Source organism: Macaca mulatta, chromosome 16 (genome assembly GCF_049350105.2).
Source record: "Macaca mulatta isolate MMU2019108-1 chromosome 16, T2T-MMU8v2.0, whole genome shotgun sequence".
Lineage (NCBI taxonomy): Eukaryota > Metazoa > Chordata > Mammalia > Primates > Cercopithecidae > Macaca > Macaca mulatta.
This window is the reverse complement of record NC_133421.1, coordinates 71,458,307-71,477,271: the sequence shown is the minus strand read 5'-3', so window position 1 is coordinate 71,477,271 and position 18,965 is coordinate 71,458,307. Positions and strand designations below refer to the sequence as shown.

Here is an 18,965-nt window from a genome sequence, read left to right as displayed (position 1 = left end):
AAAAAAAAAAAAAAAAAAATTAGCCTGGCGTGGTGGTGTGCACCTGTAATCCCAGCTACTTGGGAGCCTGAGGCAGGAGAATCGCTTGAACCCGGGAGGCAGAGTTTGCAGTGAGCCGAGATTGCACCATTGCACTCCAGCCTGGGTGACAAGAGTGAGACTCTGTCTCAAAAAAAAAAAAAAAAAAAAAAAAAAAAAAAATTCCATGAAGGGGCTGGGCACGGTGGCTCACGCCTGTAATCCCAGCACTTTGGGAGGCTGAGACGGGTGGACTACTTGAGCTCAGGAGTTCAAGAAGAGCCTGAGCAACATGGCAAAACCCCATCTCCACAAAGATACAAAAAATAGCCAGGCGTGGTGGCATGCACCTGTAATCCTAGCTACTGGGGAAGCTGAGGTGAGAGGATCACTTGAGCTTGGGAGGTTAAGGCTACAGTAAGCTTTCAGCCTGGGTGGCACAGGGAGACCCTGTCTCAAAAAAAAAAAAAAAATTCTATGTAGTTGGAAGGTGGACTATAAACGAGAGATGAGTGAGATAAGGCTGAATAAAGAGGCAGGTACCAGACCTGAAGGTAAGTCCTGAATTTGGGGGCTGGGGGAAGACAGGGAGAGGAGTCCTAACATGATCAGACTTATTTTTGGAGGTAGGTAAGATACAGGCAGGGAGAAACATGAAGATATATTTAGGAGGTAAAATTGGCAGGTCGTCGTGACTAGATATTGGAGTTGTAGAGTCAAAATATGCCACACTGAGATATGCCACTTTGGCATAAGGATTATTTTGAGAATAATATACACTTGAAAAATAGCATATGCAAGAAGAGCACTCTGGCCTTCCTTTTTCTTACTGAAACCAGGAGATAAAACTCCCATGTGAAAGGTGCCCTCCTTATACCAGGAGAAAGCCATTCTTATCACCAGAGACAGAGTTGAGGCTGAAAGAAATCTGTACAAACCTTGTTAAACTAACCCTTATCTAATCCTCTGGGCAAAGGAAAAGATGGTGATGTCTTAAACTGGGATAGGAAATATTTTAAGAGAATGAGGCGTTCCATTCCGAACAAAGTACCTATGAGACATGCAGATGAAGATGTCCTCTTGGCAGTTAGTCATTTGGGCCTGGAGCTCTAAGAAGTAGTCTAGCTGGATACAAATTTTGGAACCATTTGTAGATGAGAAACTGGGGCCACAAGAATGGATAGGGGTGGGGTATGGTGGCTCACCCCTGTAATCCCAGCACTTTGGGAGGCCAAGGTTGGTGGATTACCTAAGGTCAGGAGACCAGCCTGGCCAACATGGCGAAAACCCATCTCTACTAAAAATACAAAAATTAGCTCAGCGTGGTGGCGTGTGCCTGTAGTCCCGGCTACTCGGGAGGCTGAGGCAGGAGAATCACTTGAACCCGGGAGGTGGAGGTTGCAGCGAGCTGAGATTGTGCCACTGCACTCCAGCCTGGGTGACAGAACGAGACTCTATCTCAAAAAGAAAGAAAGGAAGAAAGGAAGAAAGAAAGGTTTTGCCTAAGAAGCATGTGTAGGGTGGGTAAGAAGAAGGCCTAGAACAAGTCCCTGAAGCACGCTTAATATTAAAGGGGCTGGCAGAGGAGCTGCACAGGAAACCGATTAAAAAACAGAGCGGTAGGCCAGGCGTGGTGGCTCATGCCTATAATCCCAGCACTTTGGAAGGCCGAGGCAGGCAGATCACTTGAGGTCAGGAGTTTGAGACCAGCCCGGCCAACATGGCGAAACCCCGTCTCTACTAAAAATACAAAAATTAGCTGGGTGTGGTGGCACACACCTGTAAATTCAGCTACTCAGAGGGCTGAGGCAGGAGAATTGCTTGAACCCAGGAGATGGAGGCTGCAGTGAGCTGAGACAGCACCATTGCACTATAGCCTGGGTGACAGAGCGAGACTCTCTCAAACAAACAAACAAAAACAGAGCAGTAGGAGGATAGCTAGGAGATGGTGTCATTAGAGAAGCCAAAAGAAGGGGATGATTTGACCAAAGAGGAGTAAACATGGTGAGGGTGGGGTGGGGGTGGTGGGGTGTAAGGTCAGGTAAGGAGGCCGTGAGACCACATGCAACAGGGACAAAATGAAGGGTACAGACAAGAAGGACTGAAAGACTTCAGGAGAGTACACTTACTCTGGGCTATGTTTCAGCGGGACCTACGTTTTGCTAATGACACCAAGTCTAGCTTTTTGAATAGTTCCCTAAATGCCAGCCTCCAAATTTGACTGAATATGAAATAGACCAAGAAGCAGACTTAGGAGAAAAAATAATTTTCCAATTCCGTTTTTGGAATAATGCTGTTGTAACCCAACTGCACTCACTAGACAAACATATTGGATAATGGATGACAGCAGGATGCCCAAATGGTTGATGAATAATGAGCTTAAGTAGGTCAATTAGGAGCAGAGAAGGAAGTAAAAACGCTCCAAAATACCCCATCAAAGTACTTCAAACAATGTGGCTTTGCTGTGGATGAGTAGAAACCACAACAGGTATATTAGCCTGGTCAACAACAGTCAGAAAAGAGATGCTGCTTCTTTTTTTTTTTTGAGACGGAGTCTTACACTGTCAACTGTCACCCAGGCTGGAGTTCAGGCCCGATCTTGGCTCACTGCAAGCTCCACCTCCCGGGTTCACACCATTCTCCTGTCTCAGCTTCCCAAGTAGCTGGGGACTACAGGCACCCGCCACCACGCCCAGCTAATTTTTTGTATTTTTAATACAAACAGGGTTTCACCATGTTAGCCAGGATGGTCTCGATTCCCTGACCTAGTGATCCACCTGCCTCAGCCTCCAAAAGTGCTGGGATTACAAGCATGAGCCACCACACCCGGCCTTTTTATTTTTTTGAGATGGAGTTTTGTGCTTGTTGCCCAGGCTGGAGTGCCATGGCGCAATCTCAGCTCACTGCAACCTCCGCCTCCCAGATTCAAGTGATTCCCCTGCCTCAGCCTCCTGAGTACCTGGGATTACAGGCGTGCGCCACCACGCCCGGCTAATTTTGTCTTTTCAATAGAGATGGGGTTTCTCCATGTTGGTCAGGCTGGTCTGGAACGCCTGACCTCAGGTGATCCATCCGCCTCGGCCTTCCAAAGTGTTGGGATTACAGGTGTGAGCCACCTTGCCCAGCCAGGAAATGCTCTTTTTTAGGTTAAAAAAAGAAAAAAAAAGCTTTTAGGCAAATTCTAAGCCTATGAGCCAGAGTGTCAAGCATCTGACTCTTTAAATGCTGACTGCAGATTCATATTTTCACACACAAAGTATCATCTTTATGTATCCTCTGTGGTAAGGTCCTATATTTAGGTTTATAAAACTCTGCTGCACACATACAAGACTTGGGTTGGCAGCATGTTGTGTGAAAAACAGCTGAGTTTGTAAATGACCACACAAGTTTAGCATGAGCAAACAGTGTTATGTGACTGCTAAAAAATGTAAATACAGGCTGGGTGCAGTGGCTCACGCCTGTAATCCCAGCACTTTGGGAGGCTGAGATGGGCGGATCACGAGGTCAGAAGTTTGAGACTAGCCAGTTTTAGTGAAACCCCGTCTCTACTAAAAATACAAAAATTAACCTGGCATGGTGGCGTGTGCCTGCAATCCCAGCTACTTGGGAAACTGAGACAGGAAAATTGCGTGAACCCAGGAGGCGGAGGTTGCAGTGAGCCAAGATCGCGCCATTGCACTCCAGTTCTGGGCAACAGAGCAAAACTCAGTCTCGGAGAGAAAAAAAAAATGTAAATACAACTGTAGTCCACTTTAATAGATGTGTCCAGATAATAATAGTCCAACTGCATTCTGAATTAATCAGAATAAATCTGGAGTACCATGTTCAGTTAAAAGGGTCACATTTATTTAAGAGTCATAGCTCTTACTTATTTATCCCTTTCTTTCCATTCCCGATCTTAGATACTCTTGTCTCATGCCTAGCGTGGTAGATTGTTTCCAAAGATCACCCAAAAACCCCTCCCATGGCACATGCCTTTTGTGGTGTTACTTTGCCACTCTTCCCATTAAGAAGTAGACTCTATTTCTCCTCCTGGTGAATCCAGGGTGGCTCTGAGTCTTACTCTGCCCAACAAGAAGTGATGGTCACAGGCCTAGGCCTAAGGGGCCTCACAGCTTCTATTTTTGTCCACTTCGTTGTCAGCCACCAAGTCAAGAAGCTGGAGCCAGACTACTGACTGATAAGACGCCAATGTGAAAAGAGAGGTCATGTGGAGGAGAAATGAAGGACCCAGGCAACAGTTAGCACTGACTCCCTAGGCATGTGAGTGAAGCCATCTTGAGTCTTTCAGCCCTAGTCAAGCCAATGCTGGTGATGTTCTATAACTGTGTGACTGTCCAGTATGGCAGTCACTAGCCACATACAGGGCTACTGAATCCTTGGAATGTGGCTAAGGCATCTGAAGAACTTCATTTTTCATTTTATTTTAACTTAAACTTTAAATTGCTAATGATTACTGTCTAGGCCAGCATAAAAGGCTGTTACCACTCAAATCATCCAGCATAATACCACTGAAGCAACTGGGCACAGAGCAGCCAAAAATCACCTTAGCACCTGCCCTCTGAGGGGCTGTAAGTACATATACAGTGACAAGAGAAGGCGGTGGAAAAAGATGCAGTGTAGCTCTGTCAGCCTTGTTTTTAAAAATGGAAGAAAAAATATCTCCCTCCAACATCACCCAAAGGGAAATTTCCAAGCAATGGAATATATCATGAGTCTCACATCTAGCCTAGAGAACTCCTGACTAGAAGAGTAACCTTCAAAAACCGTTTTTCTCTTCTGCTGAAAAACAAAATTTAAACAGTTCCCTAGTTCACTCTCCTTCGGAGGAGAGGAAGAGCAGAAAGGAAATACAAGAGAGTCTACATTGCGTGCTAGACACAGCCACACTTGTAATACATCAAATTCCCTTAATCCTTTTTTTTCAAACTAAGCAAACACAAGTTCAGAGAGGTTGTAATTTGCCAAAGACCTATGACTAGTTAGTGCTAAAGATACAATTCAAAATCAGGCCTCTGAATTTCCTACCCCCTACTCTTCCCACCACAGTGGAATGCCTCGCCTGTCAAAAATAAAAATTTCTAACGGCCTATTGAGTTTTTCCATGATCTCTTCACCTAAGTAACTATTTCCAATTAATGCCTTCTTAGCAGGCTGATCTCATTTTTCCTTCCTTCACTTTCCTATACTTATTTTTCCTCTGATTCTACCCATCCTTCAAACTCCAGTTTAAACTTTTTTTTCCTTCCATAAAACTTTCCTCATCTTAACACAATTTCCCTCTCTGAATTTTTATATTACTTATAATAGGCACCACATAATATAGCGTTCTCTGTTACACTGCTTTTCCCTTAAATAGACCTTAACCTCCTTGAGGACAGAAGCTATCCTAATATCTTTGGAGTGGCAATCTTTCCAAATTTCTTTAGCTTTCCCCAGAGCCGTGAGTAGATACTTCTGGAATGGACGAATGATCTAAACTCAATAGACAAATACTTGTTGATTCATTAAAGTCTGCCCCAAACTCTGCTGTTTCACCCTTTGCTTTATAATCTACAGCACATCAATTAACCCAGAAGGGCTGAGTGGCGAATCCACCCTGCAGCCCCGCCACGTAACGCTCCCGGGCCGCTCAGTCACGCCACGCCCAGCCTGCTGGTTGCCGATTGGGCGTGGCCCAGCCCTGGGACGGCCGATTGGGCGTGGTGTGCGTGACTGAAGGCGTGGCTGAGAAGAAAACCTACGCTTTGGGTTAGACTCGGTAGTTTCCGGGAATCTTCGACAATTTCCGGCAACGATTTTTCTCTCTCGTCGACCCACCTCGGGTATTTCCGACCCCTTTCGGGCTTTTCCGTCTGGCTCCCGCTCGGCTTTCTCCACTTCGGGAATTTCCGTGTCCCGCTCGGAAGCACTCGGCAATCGCTCGGCCTCCCCCATCCCCCGGTAACGGTCGCTGGTGAGTTTAAATGAGCCGGGGCTGGCCGGGCCGGAGCCGCTACCGGGGGGGCCTGAGGCACTGCAGAAAGTGGGCCTAAGCCTCGAGGATGACGGTGCTGCAGGAACCCGTTCAGGTAATGATAACCCTCTTCTCTGAGGCTTGGCTTGCAGCCTCAGTCGGGAAGCAGCGTAGGGCCACTCCGCGGCCTGGTGCGGCCTAGGCCCGGCTGCTTCTACCGCCTCCCTTGCTGCCGAGTCCTGCCTATCTTCCGTCAGTTCGGAGGCCTTGCCCGCAGCCTAAGCCGTGTTACCTCTGGCCCTACGTTACTTCACCCTTAGTGTGAGCGGCTTCGGCGAGAATAACCGTCTTTCCCGTCCGAGCCAACGTCCGGCCAGCCCTTCCTGTCAGCCCAGGGGCCTGGCTTGACTGGGGTTGGGAGATGAGGGGCCGAAAACGCACCCCAGGCGCTCTCTTGCCTAAAAGATGATCGAGAAGCACATTTGATCGGAGCTTGTATGATCTTCGCGATGGTAGGGCAAGTTTGCGGAGGTTTTTTTATTTTTGTCTTATGTGAGAGAGTGGAGGGAGAGTAGGATCGGTATCTTTAATACTAATTTCTATTTTGGTAACAGACTTCCTCTCCCACGTTTCCTTTCTCGGTGAATTTCCCACCGGACAATGATGGTTTGAGAAGACAACTCCAAGCCTCAGTGCTGAGGTGCAAGCACCAATACCAGGGGAGGAGGTGGAAAGGGCATATCTGGGTTGTTTTCATCCTCTCTGATGGGGATCAGGAGCATTTTGTTGTGCATGTTTATAAGGCATTCAGGAAATGAAAGACAAATAGTGGTGTTTGTGTCTGTTTCACTGCCCTTACACCAAGGTATGCTTTGACGCACAGTGCTGTGTTGCATTAAAGGAACCCTATTGGATTTTAAGTCTGTGATGCAGTGCCAAGTCATTTTCCCCTCTGACATCTGGAGAAACTGAATCTTTTGTGCCTTGGTAATGGACCAGGTCTGGGAGACTTCCTCCCACCATGTGATCTTTGACTTGATCAGAATTGACTTCTATCAACCACTGTCATTGAGTCTTGGACTTTATTTTGAAGTTATAAAGCAAACCGATTTTTAGAAATTCCTTCATATTGCCCTTAAAAGGCTTGAGGTATCAAATAGTAAATATTTTATTATGTCACTGCTTTCATATTTATTTCATTTTTCTAAACAGCATGAAATACTCATTTCTTCTAGTTTGGCTTCTTCTCCAGCTGTTTACATATAGCAGCTATTAGTGTTTGAATTAATAAAACGTTAAGATTGTATCTTATGAAATTTTCCTGTCTGTAAGTTGTATCGGTTTTTCTAGAGCTATTTCTTTTTACCAGCATAGTTTCTTTTAAGGTTTTTTTTTTATTCTGGCTGTAGATGAGGTAATTATATAATTTTTTAAGGCCTAACATGAACTTAAATAGATAAGCAGATTACTCAAGTTATTTAATTTCTGTTGCATATTCTTGTAATTTTGTTTTAATAATGATTTTTTTTTTTTTTTTTTTGCCTTCTCTGGCCCCAGAAGTCTTCTAAAGTGATAAACTAGTTGCACTGATAGACGATAACCACCATTTAATAATAATTTCAGACTTTATAAAAGCATGGAAGGCCGGGCGCGGTGGTTTACACCTGTAATCCCAACGTTTTGGGAGGCCGAGGTGGGTGGATCACCTGAGGTCAGGAGTTCAAGACCTGCCTGGCCAACACGGGGAAACCCCGTCTCTACTAAAAATATTAAAAAATGAGCCGGGCGTGGTGGTGGGCGCCTGTAATCCCAGCTACTCGGCAGGCTGAGGCAGGAGAATTGCCTGAACCCAGGAGATGGAGGTTGCAGTGAGCTGACATGGTCCCGCTTCTCTCCAGCCTGGGTGACAGAGTGAGACTCCGTCTCAAAATAAATAAATAAATAAATAAATAAATAATAAAAGCATGGAAAAGAAAAGGAATATGTATCCTATTTCTAGATAGTACCCATTAGGTTTCCTATTTGCCCTTAAAGTACTCTTAGCAGTAACACACTTCAATATTTTTAAGGCTTAAATGTCAAATTTGCTTCTTTTTCATACTAGCATTGTCCATTAGATTTTTGAGATAGTGGTAGAAAGTTTTAGGATATAACTAGGTAAAAATTTTGGTTGTATAGTATAAGAAGAAGCCATTCAAGAAGGGATTTGGAGCAGTGAGAAGAACAAGCAACTTTAACTACAATGATAAAGATCAATGATCAGGGATAGTGCTGCAAATGGGAAAGAATTAGGAAGAGAATAAAAATAGGACAGACACATAAGATACTGTCTTTATTTAAAAAAAAACAAAAACAAAAAACTATGATGACTGATTGCATGTATTTGGAAAGCAGTGAGAGTAAGTTGGAAAATTGTTCTTTCTTGGAATGCCTCAGAGTTGATGGTATTACTAGGCATAGGAAGAAGTTCACAGAAAAGATGAACAACTGTTTTCTGCATTTTTTTTTCTTTAAAGTTTTAACGTAGAATGGCCAGGCTGATATACCATATATGCCTAAATTAAAACTCCATCTCAAATTACCACTTCTCAGAAGAGTATTACTTTATATTTGAGTCCTTATAAAAGTCTCAAATATGAGGCAGAAGTTCTGTCAGTTCCTTTATTTTTAATAGTAACTATTTGGAAAGACACACTAGGCTAAGTGACTTCAGTGAGAGCTTTTTGGAAAAGTCATCTGATGAAATTGGTTTTTTAAAAAGAAGCAAAGAGATTTTATATAGATTTAGCAATTATTCCCGGGTGAAGCAAGACTTCACAGGAGTGTTGGATGAAGTTGTAAATAAGCCTTTCAAAAATTGATTTAATAAGCAATATAGCAATTGGGTACCATATACATGATATTATTTTAGAGATCATTAGATGGTGAAGAAGTACTTTTGGCTGGGGATAAAATGTTCAGGGACAGCATTTAACATGGATTCACGGGGAGGGGGGAGTGGGGAGGGATTGCATTGGGAGTTATACCTGATGTAAATGACGAGTTGATGGGTGCAGCACGCCAACATGGCACAGGTATACATATGTAACAAACCTGCACATTATCCACATGTACCCTAGAACTTAAAGTATAATTAAAAAAAAAAAAATTTTTTTTAAATGGATTCAAAGAGTAACATATTTTCGCTACTCAATGAGCAATTTAGATTTAATGTACATTGGTAATGAATAACCATTATATGAGCAGAAGAGTTTTTGAGCAGAGGAATTATGTAATAAAAGCACCACTTTGGGAATATTAATCTGGTGCTGTTGGAAACGGAGGACGAGACAAGAGTTAGACATACAGACTAGTAGAATAGTCCAACTGCATGATCACGTAGACTAGGGCTGCTTAATCTGGGCACTATTGACATTTGGGACAAGCTAACACTTTGTTGGAAGCTGTGCATTGTAGAATGTTTTGTAGCATCCCTGGCTTCTAACCACTGGATGATCCCTCCATTTGTGACAACCAAAAATACCCTTTAGACATTGCTAAATGTTGGGGCATTAGTTTGGAGTAAGAAGGCAAAATTGCCCAGAGAAAGAACCACTGATGTGCATCTAAACTAAATCAGTATCTTGGAAATTCAGTTATAATGTATAATATGAAATTTCAACAGTGACTTTTTTTTTTCTTTATATTTTCTTGCATTGTCTGAAGCCTTTATTATCCATTTCTTTTATGGTCTTTAAAAAAAGGCAGCTGACTGGGCACAGTGGCTCACGCTTGTAATCCCAGCATTTTTAGAGGCTGAGGCAGACAGATCACTTGACCCAAGGAGTTCAAGACCAACATGGCAACATAGGGAGACCCCATCTCTTTAAAAAAAAAAAAAATAAAGACAGCTTTTTTGATAAACACAAGAACACAAAATGTATAAAATATTTAACAAAAACAAGTATAAAATTTTTTTATAATAAGCTTTCTCTAACAAAAAATTCATAGTGATTAAAGGCTGGGTGCAGTGGCTCATGCCTGTAATCCCAACACTTTGGGAGGCTGAGGCGGGTGGATCACAAGGTCAGGAGATCAAGACCGTCCTGGCCAACACGGTGAAACCCCGTCTCTACTAAAAATACAAAACAAATTAGCCAGGCGTGGTGGCGGGCACCTGTAGTCCCAGCTACTTGGGAGGCTGAGGTAGGAGAATGGCGTGAACTCGGGAGGTGGAGCTTGCAGTGAGCCGAGATCAGGCCACTGCACTGCAGCCTGAGCGACAGAGTGAGACTCTGTCTCAAAAAAAAAAAAGAAAAGAAAAATTTATAGTGATTACATTTAAGTCTGAGTACAACTTATAGAGGTTTGTTTATATTTTAAATAATATTTTATATTTAAGAATAGCTAGCTGGTAAGGAATTTTACAACTTTAAACTGTTGTTTATTTATCTTTTAAATTAGTGCACCTGGGGACTAACTCATTAACCAGTCGGATTTCTCTGAAACATTTTTTAGGGGAGATGGAGAGGAGTGTTGTTCTTTTTGGCTTCATAACTTTCTTTTAGCAGCATTTTACCCGTCTTGCTTTAATTTGTAGAACTCTAGCGGTAATGCACTGGGTGTTGTTCTTTTAGGGGAAGGCCCACACCATCAGTTGGGCAGAGGTGCTGATTTTAGCCCTGTTCATCATCAGCTACTAATCTGTAGTGCGTTAGAGAATAATCTGTTCTCCCCTCAATCCCCGCACAAGAGACACTGTCAGTCAGGATCTTAGAATTGATTGAGCAAAGCAGGATGGAAGCAGTATGTGAGATTCTCTACATGGAAGGTTTTTTCTGATGCTCTTAAGAATTGGTGCTAAAGGAATGATGTTCTGAGCAAAGCTTGATTTTAAGTCAGAAATGGATACAACTCTTGAATATGATACCTTTTTTCCTTCTTTTTTTACCCAGCCCTTGCCCCCATTTCTTTAATTTTAAAAGGACAGAAAAAATTTCGAAGTTCTAGGACTTTATGACTTTAGTATATATGTGTGAAATTTTCCTGGTGGTCCATAGTAGTAAAATAGCTGATAAATCATTTGAGTCTTTTGTGGCTTATATGTTGCAAAATAAGCAGTTGTAGCAGGTATGCTGGGGAGATGTTATGTAACGGAAACTACATATTTATTGAATTTCTTTATATTAAGAGATTAGCAAGAAAAAGGTTTTCCAAGTGCTTAATGTGTGACAGTATACTAGGAGCATTATTAATGGATCATTTCATTTCATCCACAAAACAACTCCAAGAAATAAACTCCATTTATCAGATGAAGAGATTGAGGCTGAGAAAAGTTGAGTATTTCCCACAAAGTCCCACTACTGGAAGTGCTGGTACACAAATTTGAGCATGTCTCCAAACATCAAATCTTTGGTATCTTCGTTCTGCTCACCATTTTCTTTCACTTACAACAAAATTAAACATGTAAGTTCTTAGGAAATCCCAGATTTCATAAAGGAGTAATTAGGTGGTAATTATTTGCATGAAAAAATAATTCTTCTATTTATCACAGAGTTTCTTTCAATAGAGACTCCCAGAGATTCTTAATTATTAGATATGCTTCTAGGAATACAAAGAAACTTAATGCTAAGACTAACGTATAAGAGTGTCAACAGCGGAAGACTCCCAGAAGTTAAAGATGATTTGCTTATTCATTCAACATGTATTTACTAAGCACCTGCTTTAAAAGCACATAATAGATGCTGGGAGTATAATAGTGAGCAAAAACAGACGTAGCCCCTACCTTGTGGAGTTTATAATATGGTGAGGAAAACATCACTCAAATACTCTCCTAAATTAATACATAATTATAGCAGTGGGAAGTATTACAAAGGAAAGGTACTTGGTGCAATTAGAGTGTATAATAATGGAGCCCAATCTCATCTTTTTCCTTGTATCTAGATAGGAATGGTAAAATTAGACATCTTTGAGACTTTTTAAAATTTAAGCTATATAAACAAAGGTTAAACAAGAGGTTCTGGAGACCCCAAACCAAGTTCATTTCTGTTCTTTCTTGAGGAAATAGAAAAGGCTAAGTCATTTACTACTTTTATTTTTTAAATTATAATTAATAATACTCATTGCGGAATTATTAAACATTTACTTGTTTGTTCAACAAAATTTATTGAGTCTTTACTGTATCTAAGGCATATTAATCACTTAATATAATTTAGATGTACTGGTACAATGTTAGCTAGTGATCAGTAACCAGATTTTACTGGTTTCCATTGTAACCTTATTACATTATTCAACAAATTATAAGCTGGTGTATGTGCTAAAAGTAAAAAATAACACTTGTATCATGATCAGGTGTGAGATATCTCAAAAGTAGTTTATTACTAAAAATGATTTGACATTACCTAGTAAAGATGAACATATGCATATTCAACAACCCAGTAATTTTATTCCTAAATATATATTCTAATTTGGAGAGATTCTTTTTGTGTTTTTTGATGTGAGTCTTGCTCCTATTGCACTCCCGCGGCTATGATCATAGCCTAGGTATGATCATAGCCTAGGTATGATCATAGCCTTGAACTCCTGAACTCAAGCAGTCTTCCCAGCTCAGCCTTCTGAGTCACTGGGACTAAAGGTTCACACCTTTAGTAGTAAATGGGCTGAAGAGATTCTTAAACATGTACCCCAGGAGATGAATCTAAGACAGTTGCAGCATTGTTATAATTGGAAAAACAAAACAAAAAAACAGCCCTAGAAATAACCCAGATGTCCACATGCTGTGAAATAGATAAAATACATTTAGGACTTCGATATATTTATACAGTGGAAATATTATTTATTCAGCAATGAAAACAAATGAACTCTAGCTACACACATCAAGAATGAATTTTCAAAACATCGGATTTCAAAAGCAAATCATAGCAGAATGTATACAATATGATTGTATTTATTTAAAGTTCAAAAACAGGGAGAAGTAAATGTTATACTGCTTAGAGATGATATGTACAAATGTATAAAATTGTGAAGAAAACCAAGAGAAAGGTCAAGAAAATTCAGTGTGGTGGTTTCCTCTTTGGGGCAGGGAGAGGTTTTGTTATCAACAAGGAGTGCACAGGAAGTTTCAGAGATACTTTATTTCTGAAGCTGGGTGGTGAGTACATGGGCCTAAATGTTTTTGATTATTGTTACTTAAAATGTCCTTCTATCTCATATATGCTTTAGGTTATATGTTTCATAATTCTAAAAGAGAAAACATATATTCAAAAAATTAAAGGTTATTCCTATGATAACTTTACTCATTTGCATTCCAATATGCTTCCTGGAGTGGATGAGAATTGAGTGGCATTAAAGGTAATAGATAGCGAAGTTTTTGTGGGAGGATGACATACATTTTAATATCTCTGTCATGTATATCACATAAAGTGGTTGAGAACCACTGCTGCTAAGGGTCTGTAGTTTAGTAGGGTTGGCAGTCCTGTTAACAAGTAACCATGTTGTGAGTGCTTTACTAGAAGAGGTATCTTAAAAAAGAAATGGCTTGACATCAGCCAGGAAAGCTTTATGGGGGCAGATGTTATTTAAGCTGAATCTTTAGGGACGAGCAATTTATAAGGGGAGATTGGTGAGGGGAGCCCACATTGCCCAGTGGAGGAAAAGGATGTACAAAGGCACGGAAGCCTACAAGTCCACAGAGAGTTAAGTGAGGAAATTCAGATGTATTAGGAGCCACCCTGTGAAGAGCCTTACCCAGCACACTCTGCTCTGTGGGCACTGGGGTTTTATCACTTAAATTAGGAGTATTAATTTCAGTATTCGATATAAGGCTCTGTGCTAGTAGTTACCTTGAAAGTCTGTCTGTATGTATATTTATGTTCTTTTTTCCTCCATTTGCAGGCTGCTATATGGCAAGCACTAAACCACTATGCTTACCGAGATGCGGTTTTCCTCGCAGAACGCCTTTATGCAGAAGGTTTGAAATCTATTCATTGCTGTAGAATGATATATGAATAACATATATGAAATTCCATAACTTTTTATCACTGTAACAAGATTCTAGATATCATTCTCTTGTTTTTTCTTTCTGATTGACACTAGTTCATAAAATCTTTTTATTTGTGTAGTTTCCTTACATACTACTTTTAATAGCTATGTAGAGTTGATTCAGGTTTATATGCTATGATTTACTTAATCATTTTTCAATCTGTAGGGTTTTTTTTTTCCCCAGGGTTTTTGTTGTTTGGGGGTTTTTTATTTGTTTGTTTGTTTGTTTGAAACAGGGTCTCCCTCTGTCACCCATGTTGGAGTACAGTGGGACCATCTCAGCTCACTGCAACCTCTACCTCCCAGGCTCAAGCGATCCTCCCACATCAGCCTCCCAAGTAGCTGGAACCACAGGCACAAACCACCACGTCCAGCTAATTTTTTTTTTTTTTTGGTAGAGATAGGATTTTGCTATGTTGCTCAGGCTGGTCTCAAACTTCTGAGCTAGGCGATCCACCTGCCTTGGCTTCCCAAAGTGCTGGGATTATACTCATGAGCCACTATGCCACATAGTTTTGTTTTTTTTGTTTTTTTTAAGAAAATAGCCTGTATTCTATGGTGAAGAACATGGATTTAGACCCTGTAGCCTTGGAACAAATCCTGACCTGTCACTTAAATGTACAGTTTTATAACCTTGGACGAGTTACTTTAATATCTGAAAATTCAGGTATTTCGTCTATAAAATAATCATTGCCCCTTAGAATTGAAAAATTCGATGAGATGGTATATTTAAAGCCCTTAGCCATCTGGCTTGGTAATAAATGCTTAATAAACACCACTGATAATGTATGTTTTGTTTCTGTCATTATTATAATTCCCTTTCTAAGATACTGATGTAGATCATTGTATACAGCTTTTTTTTTTTTTTTCCTTTTGAGTCATTTCCTTGGGTTATATACTTTTAAATGGAATTTACAAGTCAAACAGTATGCGTTTAGTAGCCGAGAGTTGGGAGAACAAGGCCTAAACCTCAGGGGCAGGAAATTTTACAAAAGGACGAAGATCAATGCTTGGAAGTAGTTTTGAGAAGTTAAGTGAAAACCAGTCTTACCTTGTCTCTGAGATAGTGGGGTGTAAGGTGATTACTGTTCGTGTGAGAGAGCTGTCAGGTCCTGGGTGGAGAATGGGAATTCAATGAGAAAAGTGAGGAAGATCTGGGCAGCAGGAATTTAAGGTCCCAATGAAAAGATTAGATCAGAAGGAATGAAAGACTGAGAAAGAAGATTATACAATAGATTAATCTACTCCATTCACTTATGCAAAAGTGATACTTACTGTGAATAATCTATTTAAATATATTTTCATTGATACCTAGGCAGGCCTCATATTTTGCTGTATTTTAAAACTTTTTGTTGAGTCAGAATCTCACTCTGTCGCCCAGGCTAGAGTACAGTGGCACAATCATAGCTCACTGCAGCCTTGAACTCCTGGACTGAAGTGATCCTCCTGCCTCAGCCTCCCAAAGAGCTGGAGTAACAGATGTGAGCCATTGTACTCGACCACTGTCTTCTATTTCTAGTATTTCCTTTTTGTATTTGTTTATTGTTAAAGAATAGGCAGTTTCTAGTTTATTATAGTGAGGCTTTTAAAAATTGTAAATTCATGGTTTAGAATTCAATTAGATTTTCCCATAGAATTGGTGGCAAGATTCCCAGATTAGTCCACATAAAGCTGTTTAATCCACATTATTTATGTGCCTGATACAATGCTTGGCACTTGGAAAGTTGCTCAGTAAATGTTAGTTTCTTTCAGTATAGAACCTAACCATTCTGTTTAACCATATTGTTTTTTTTGAGTTGGAATCTCACTCTGTCGCCCAGATTAGAGTACAATGGTACAATCTCTGGCTCAATACAATCTCTGCCTCCCAGGTTCAAGCAATTCTCCTGCCTCAGCCTCCCAAGTAGCTGAGATTACAGGCATCTGCCACCACGCCCGGCTACTTTTGTGTTTTTAGTAGAGACAGGGTTTCACCATGCTGGCCAGGCTGGTCTGAAACTCCTGACCTAGTGATCCACCCGCCTCAGCCTCCCGGAGTGCTGGGATTACGGCTTGAGCCACCACGCCCAGCCTCTGTTTAACCATATTTATATGAGGAAAGATTTTAGAATTAATTGTAGTTAAGAGCAGATACTGTCCTGGCTCAATAATAACAATAATTTTATCATTTATTGATTTCCTACTGTATACTAGGTACTCTAAGTATTTAATATTAGTTACTAATTTAATCTTCAATAATCCTGTCAAATAGACATTGCTATTGCCATTTTCCGGATGGAGAACTGAGACTAATGTCCACAGGCAGTAACTAGTAGATCTGTCTGATTCCCCTTTACCAAGGGTAGCAAATACTTACCACTTCTCTGATTTGCAACCATAGTAGCCATCACTAATCCATTATAGTATTCATTCCCACTGAACCAACCTCAGAATTCTTGGCAACATTGTTTTCTTGGCTGGACAATATCAGTTGATATGCTAGATGTTACCTGTTTGCTCAAGGGCCTCCTATGTCACTAGTAGCAGTTTCTATATTTGGAGAAAGACATCCAGCAAGGCATGAGGCTAAAGCAGTTGATGGTAGGATCTTCTGTAAGTCAAATTCTTGAAATAATTTCTCAGTTTCACTGGTTCTTTGTTGCACATTTGTCTTTCTCTCAAGATTTATAGTTGGCCTGAGACTGTGGGATCAGAAAGAAACAACAGCAGAATGATATAAGAGAGAATATGGGATACAGAGGTGGGTGCATCACCTGAGGTCAGGAATTCAAGACCAGCCTGACCAACATGGAGAAACCCCATCTCTACTAAAAAATGCAAAATTAGCCAGCGTAGTGGTGCATGCCTGTAATCCCAGCCACTCTTGAGGCTGAAGCAGGAGAATTGCTTAAACCTGGGAGGCGGAGGTTGTGGTGAGCTGAGATCGCGCCACTGCACTTCAGCCTGGGCAACAAAGCAAGACTCCGTCTCAAAAAAAAAAGAAGAAAAGAAAAGCGAATCTGAACTCAGATACTCATTTGCCATTTCATCTTAATCAAAAGTCATTCTGAGCCTTATTTTCCTTATCTTTAAAATAGAAGAGAAATGTCTATTAGTTTTAAGGACTAAATACAGTAAAATATATAAAGAGTCTGCTGTAGTTTCTGGCACATAGAAAGTCCTTTACAGGTTCCCTGTCTCCCCTAACATATCCTAATACAGTGACTTTTCAGGGTTTTGTGGTGTTTTTTTTTCTTTTTTTTCTTTTTTTTTTTTTTTGAGACGGAGTCTCGCTCTGTGGCCCAGGCTGGAGTGCAGTGGCCGGATCTCAGCTCACAGCAAGCTCCGCCTCCCGGGTTTACGCCATTCTCCTGCCTCAGCCTCCCGAGTAGCTGGGACTACAGGCGCCCGCCACCTCGCCCGGCTATTTTTTTGTATTTTTTAGTAGAGACGGGGTTTCACTGTGTTAGCCAGGATGGTCTCGATCTCCTGACCTCGTGATCCGCCCATCTCGGCCTCCCAAAGTGCTGGGATTACAGGCTTGAGCCACCGTGCCCGGCCTTTTTTTCTTATTTTTATTTTTATTTATTTATTTATTTCTGAGATAGCCTGTCACCCAGGCTGGAGTGCAGTGATGTGATCTCGTCTCACTTCAGCCTTGACCTCCCAGGCTCAGACAATCCTCCCACCTCAACCTCCCTAGTAGCTGAGATTACAGACACATGCCACCATACCCGGCTAATTTTTGTATTTTTGAGGACATGAGATCTCACCATGTTGCCCAGTGCAGTCTTAAACTCCTGATCTCAAGCAATCCTCCCACCTCTGCCTCCCAAAGTGCTGGGATTATAGACATGACCCACTGTGCCTGGCCAGATTTTTTTACCCTTGTTAGATATGATACAGTCTAATATTTTCCATTGAGTGGTTTTGTTATTGTTTTAATGTAGGCTGATAATCACTAAATTGACTTCACAGTCCACTATTGTGTTGAGATTTGCTGTTTTGGAAAAACTCTGTCCTAATTTTACCATCTCCCTCCAGTAAATTCCCTTCCCCCATTGTAAGCATGTATTTTTCCTTCCCACCACCAGTACCTGATCCCCTTGACCAAGGTTTTTCTCCTTTGTTAATTAACTGTTAAGAATGAATAGAAATAAGTGCTATAGAACAAATAGAAATAGTGTTAGACTATGAGGAAAAAAATACATTAATGCAGCTACTATGATAGATCTTTGGAGATATATATGTGTGTGTGTGTTTGTGTGTAAAAGAGTTATGTTCAGAAAATCAACCAGACATAAGTTGTGTGTGCATTTTTTTCATAAGTAATAGCTATCTATGGAACTCTATGAGACTAAGAGGATTGTAACTAGTGAAAGGAAAAGAAAGAGAAACAGCTGAAAACCTTGTGTCAACATGTATTCCTAGGTTATTTTGAGGGTTCTAGCCCAAAGTTCAAAATTGCTTAAGGTCTAGTGTTTTATCTTAAATTAATGTGGGTTTTACATCCCACACTGCAAAATGTTTTTGTTTGTTTGTTTGTTTGTTTGTTTGTTTCAGACAGGGTCTCCCTCTGTCACCCAGCCTGGAGTGCAGTGGCCCAATCTCGGCTCACTGCCTCCCAGGTTCAAGCAATTCTCCTGCCTCAGCCTCCTGAGTAGCTAGGATTATAGGTGCCCGCGGCCATGCCCAGCTGATTTTTGTATTTTTAGTAGAGACAGGGTTTCACCATGTTGGCCAGGCTGATCTCAAACTCCTGGTGTCAAGTGATCCGCCCTCCTCGGCCTCCCAAAGTGCTGGGAATACAGGCGTGAGCCACCGTGTCTGGCCTTTATTTTTTAATATCAGTACTTTTTAAACATTTTTTTTAAAGTCAGGATCTCCCTATGTTGCCCATGCTGGCCTCAAACACTTGGGCTCAAGCGACTCTCCCAAGTAGCTAGGAATACAGGCACATGCCACTGCGCCCTGCTTGAGTACATTTTAAATG

At 41.1% G+C, this 18,965-nt stretch overlaps 2 protein-coding genes across 13 annotated transcripts in view; one reads left to right on the top strand and one right to left on the bottom strand.

Moving 5' to 3' along the window:
• MYL4 (myosin light chain 4) overlaps positions 1-5,957 on the bottom strand; it is a 35,139-nt gene extending 29,182 nt beyond the window's left edge. The window contains exon 1 of the mRNA XM_077972299.1: positions 5,839-5,957. The gene's annotated coding sequence lies outside the window, so the exon portion shown is untranslated. The remainder of the gene's footprint in view (positions 1-5,838) is intronic.
• Positions 5,940-18,965, top strand: part of CDC27 (cell division cycle 27) — a 65,135-nt gene continuing 52,109 nt past the window's right edge. For all 12 annotated transcript variants that reach the window (XM_015119357.3, XM_077972295.1, XM_077972294.1 and 9 more), the window contains exons 1-2: positions 5,940-6,089; positions 13,847-13,922. In XM_015119357.3, coding sequence (XP_014974843.1) covers positions 6,063-6,089; positions 13,847-13,922 — 103 coding nt within the window. In that variant the 5' untranslated portion in view covers positions 5,940-6,062. The remainder of the gene's footprint in view (positions 6,090-13,846; positions 13,923-18,965) is intronic.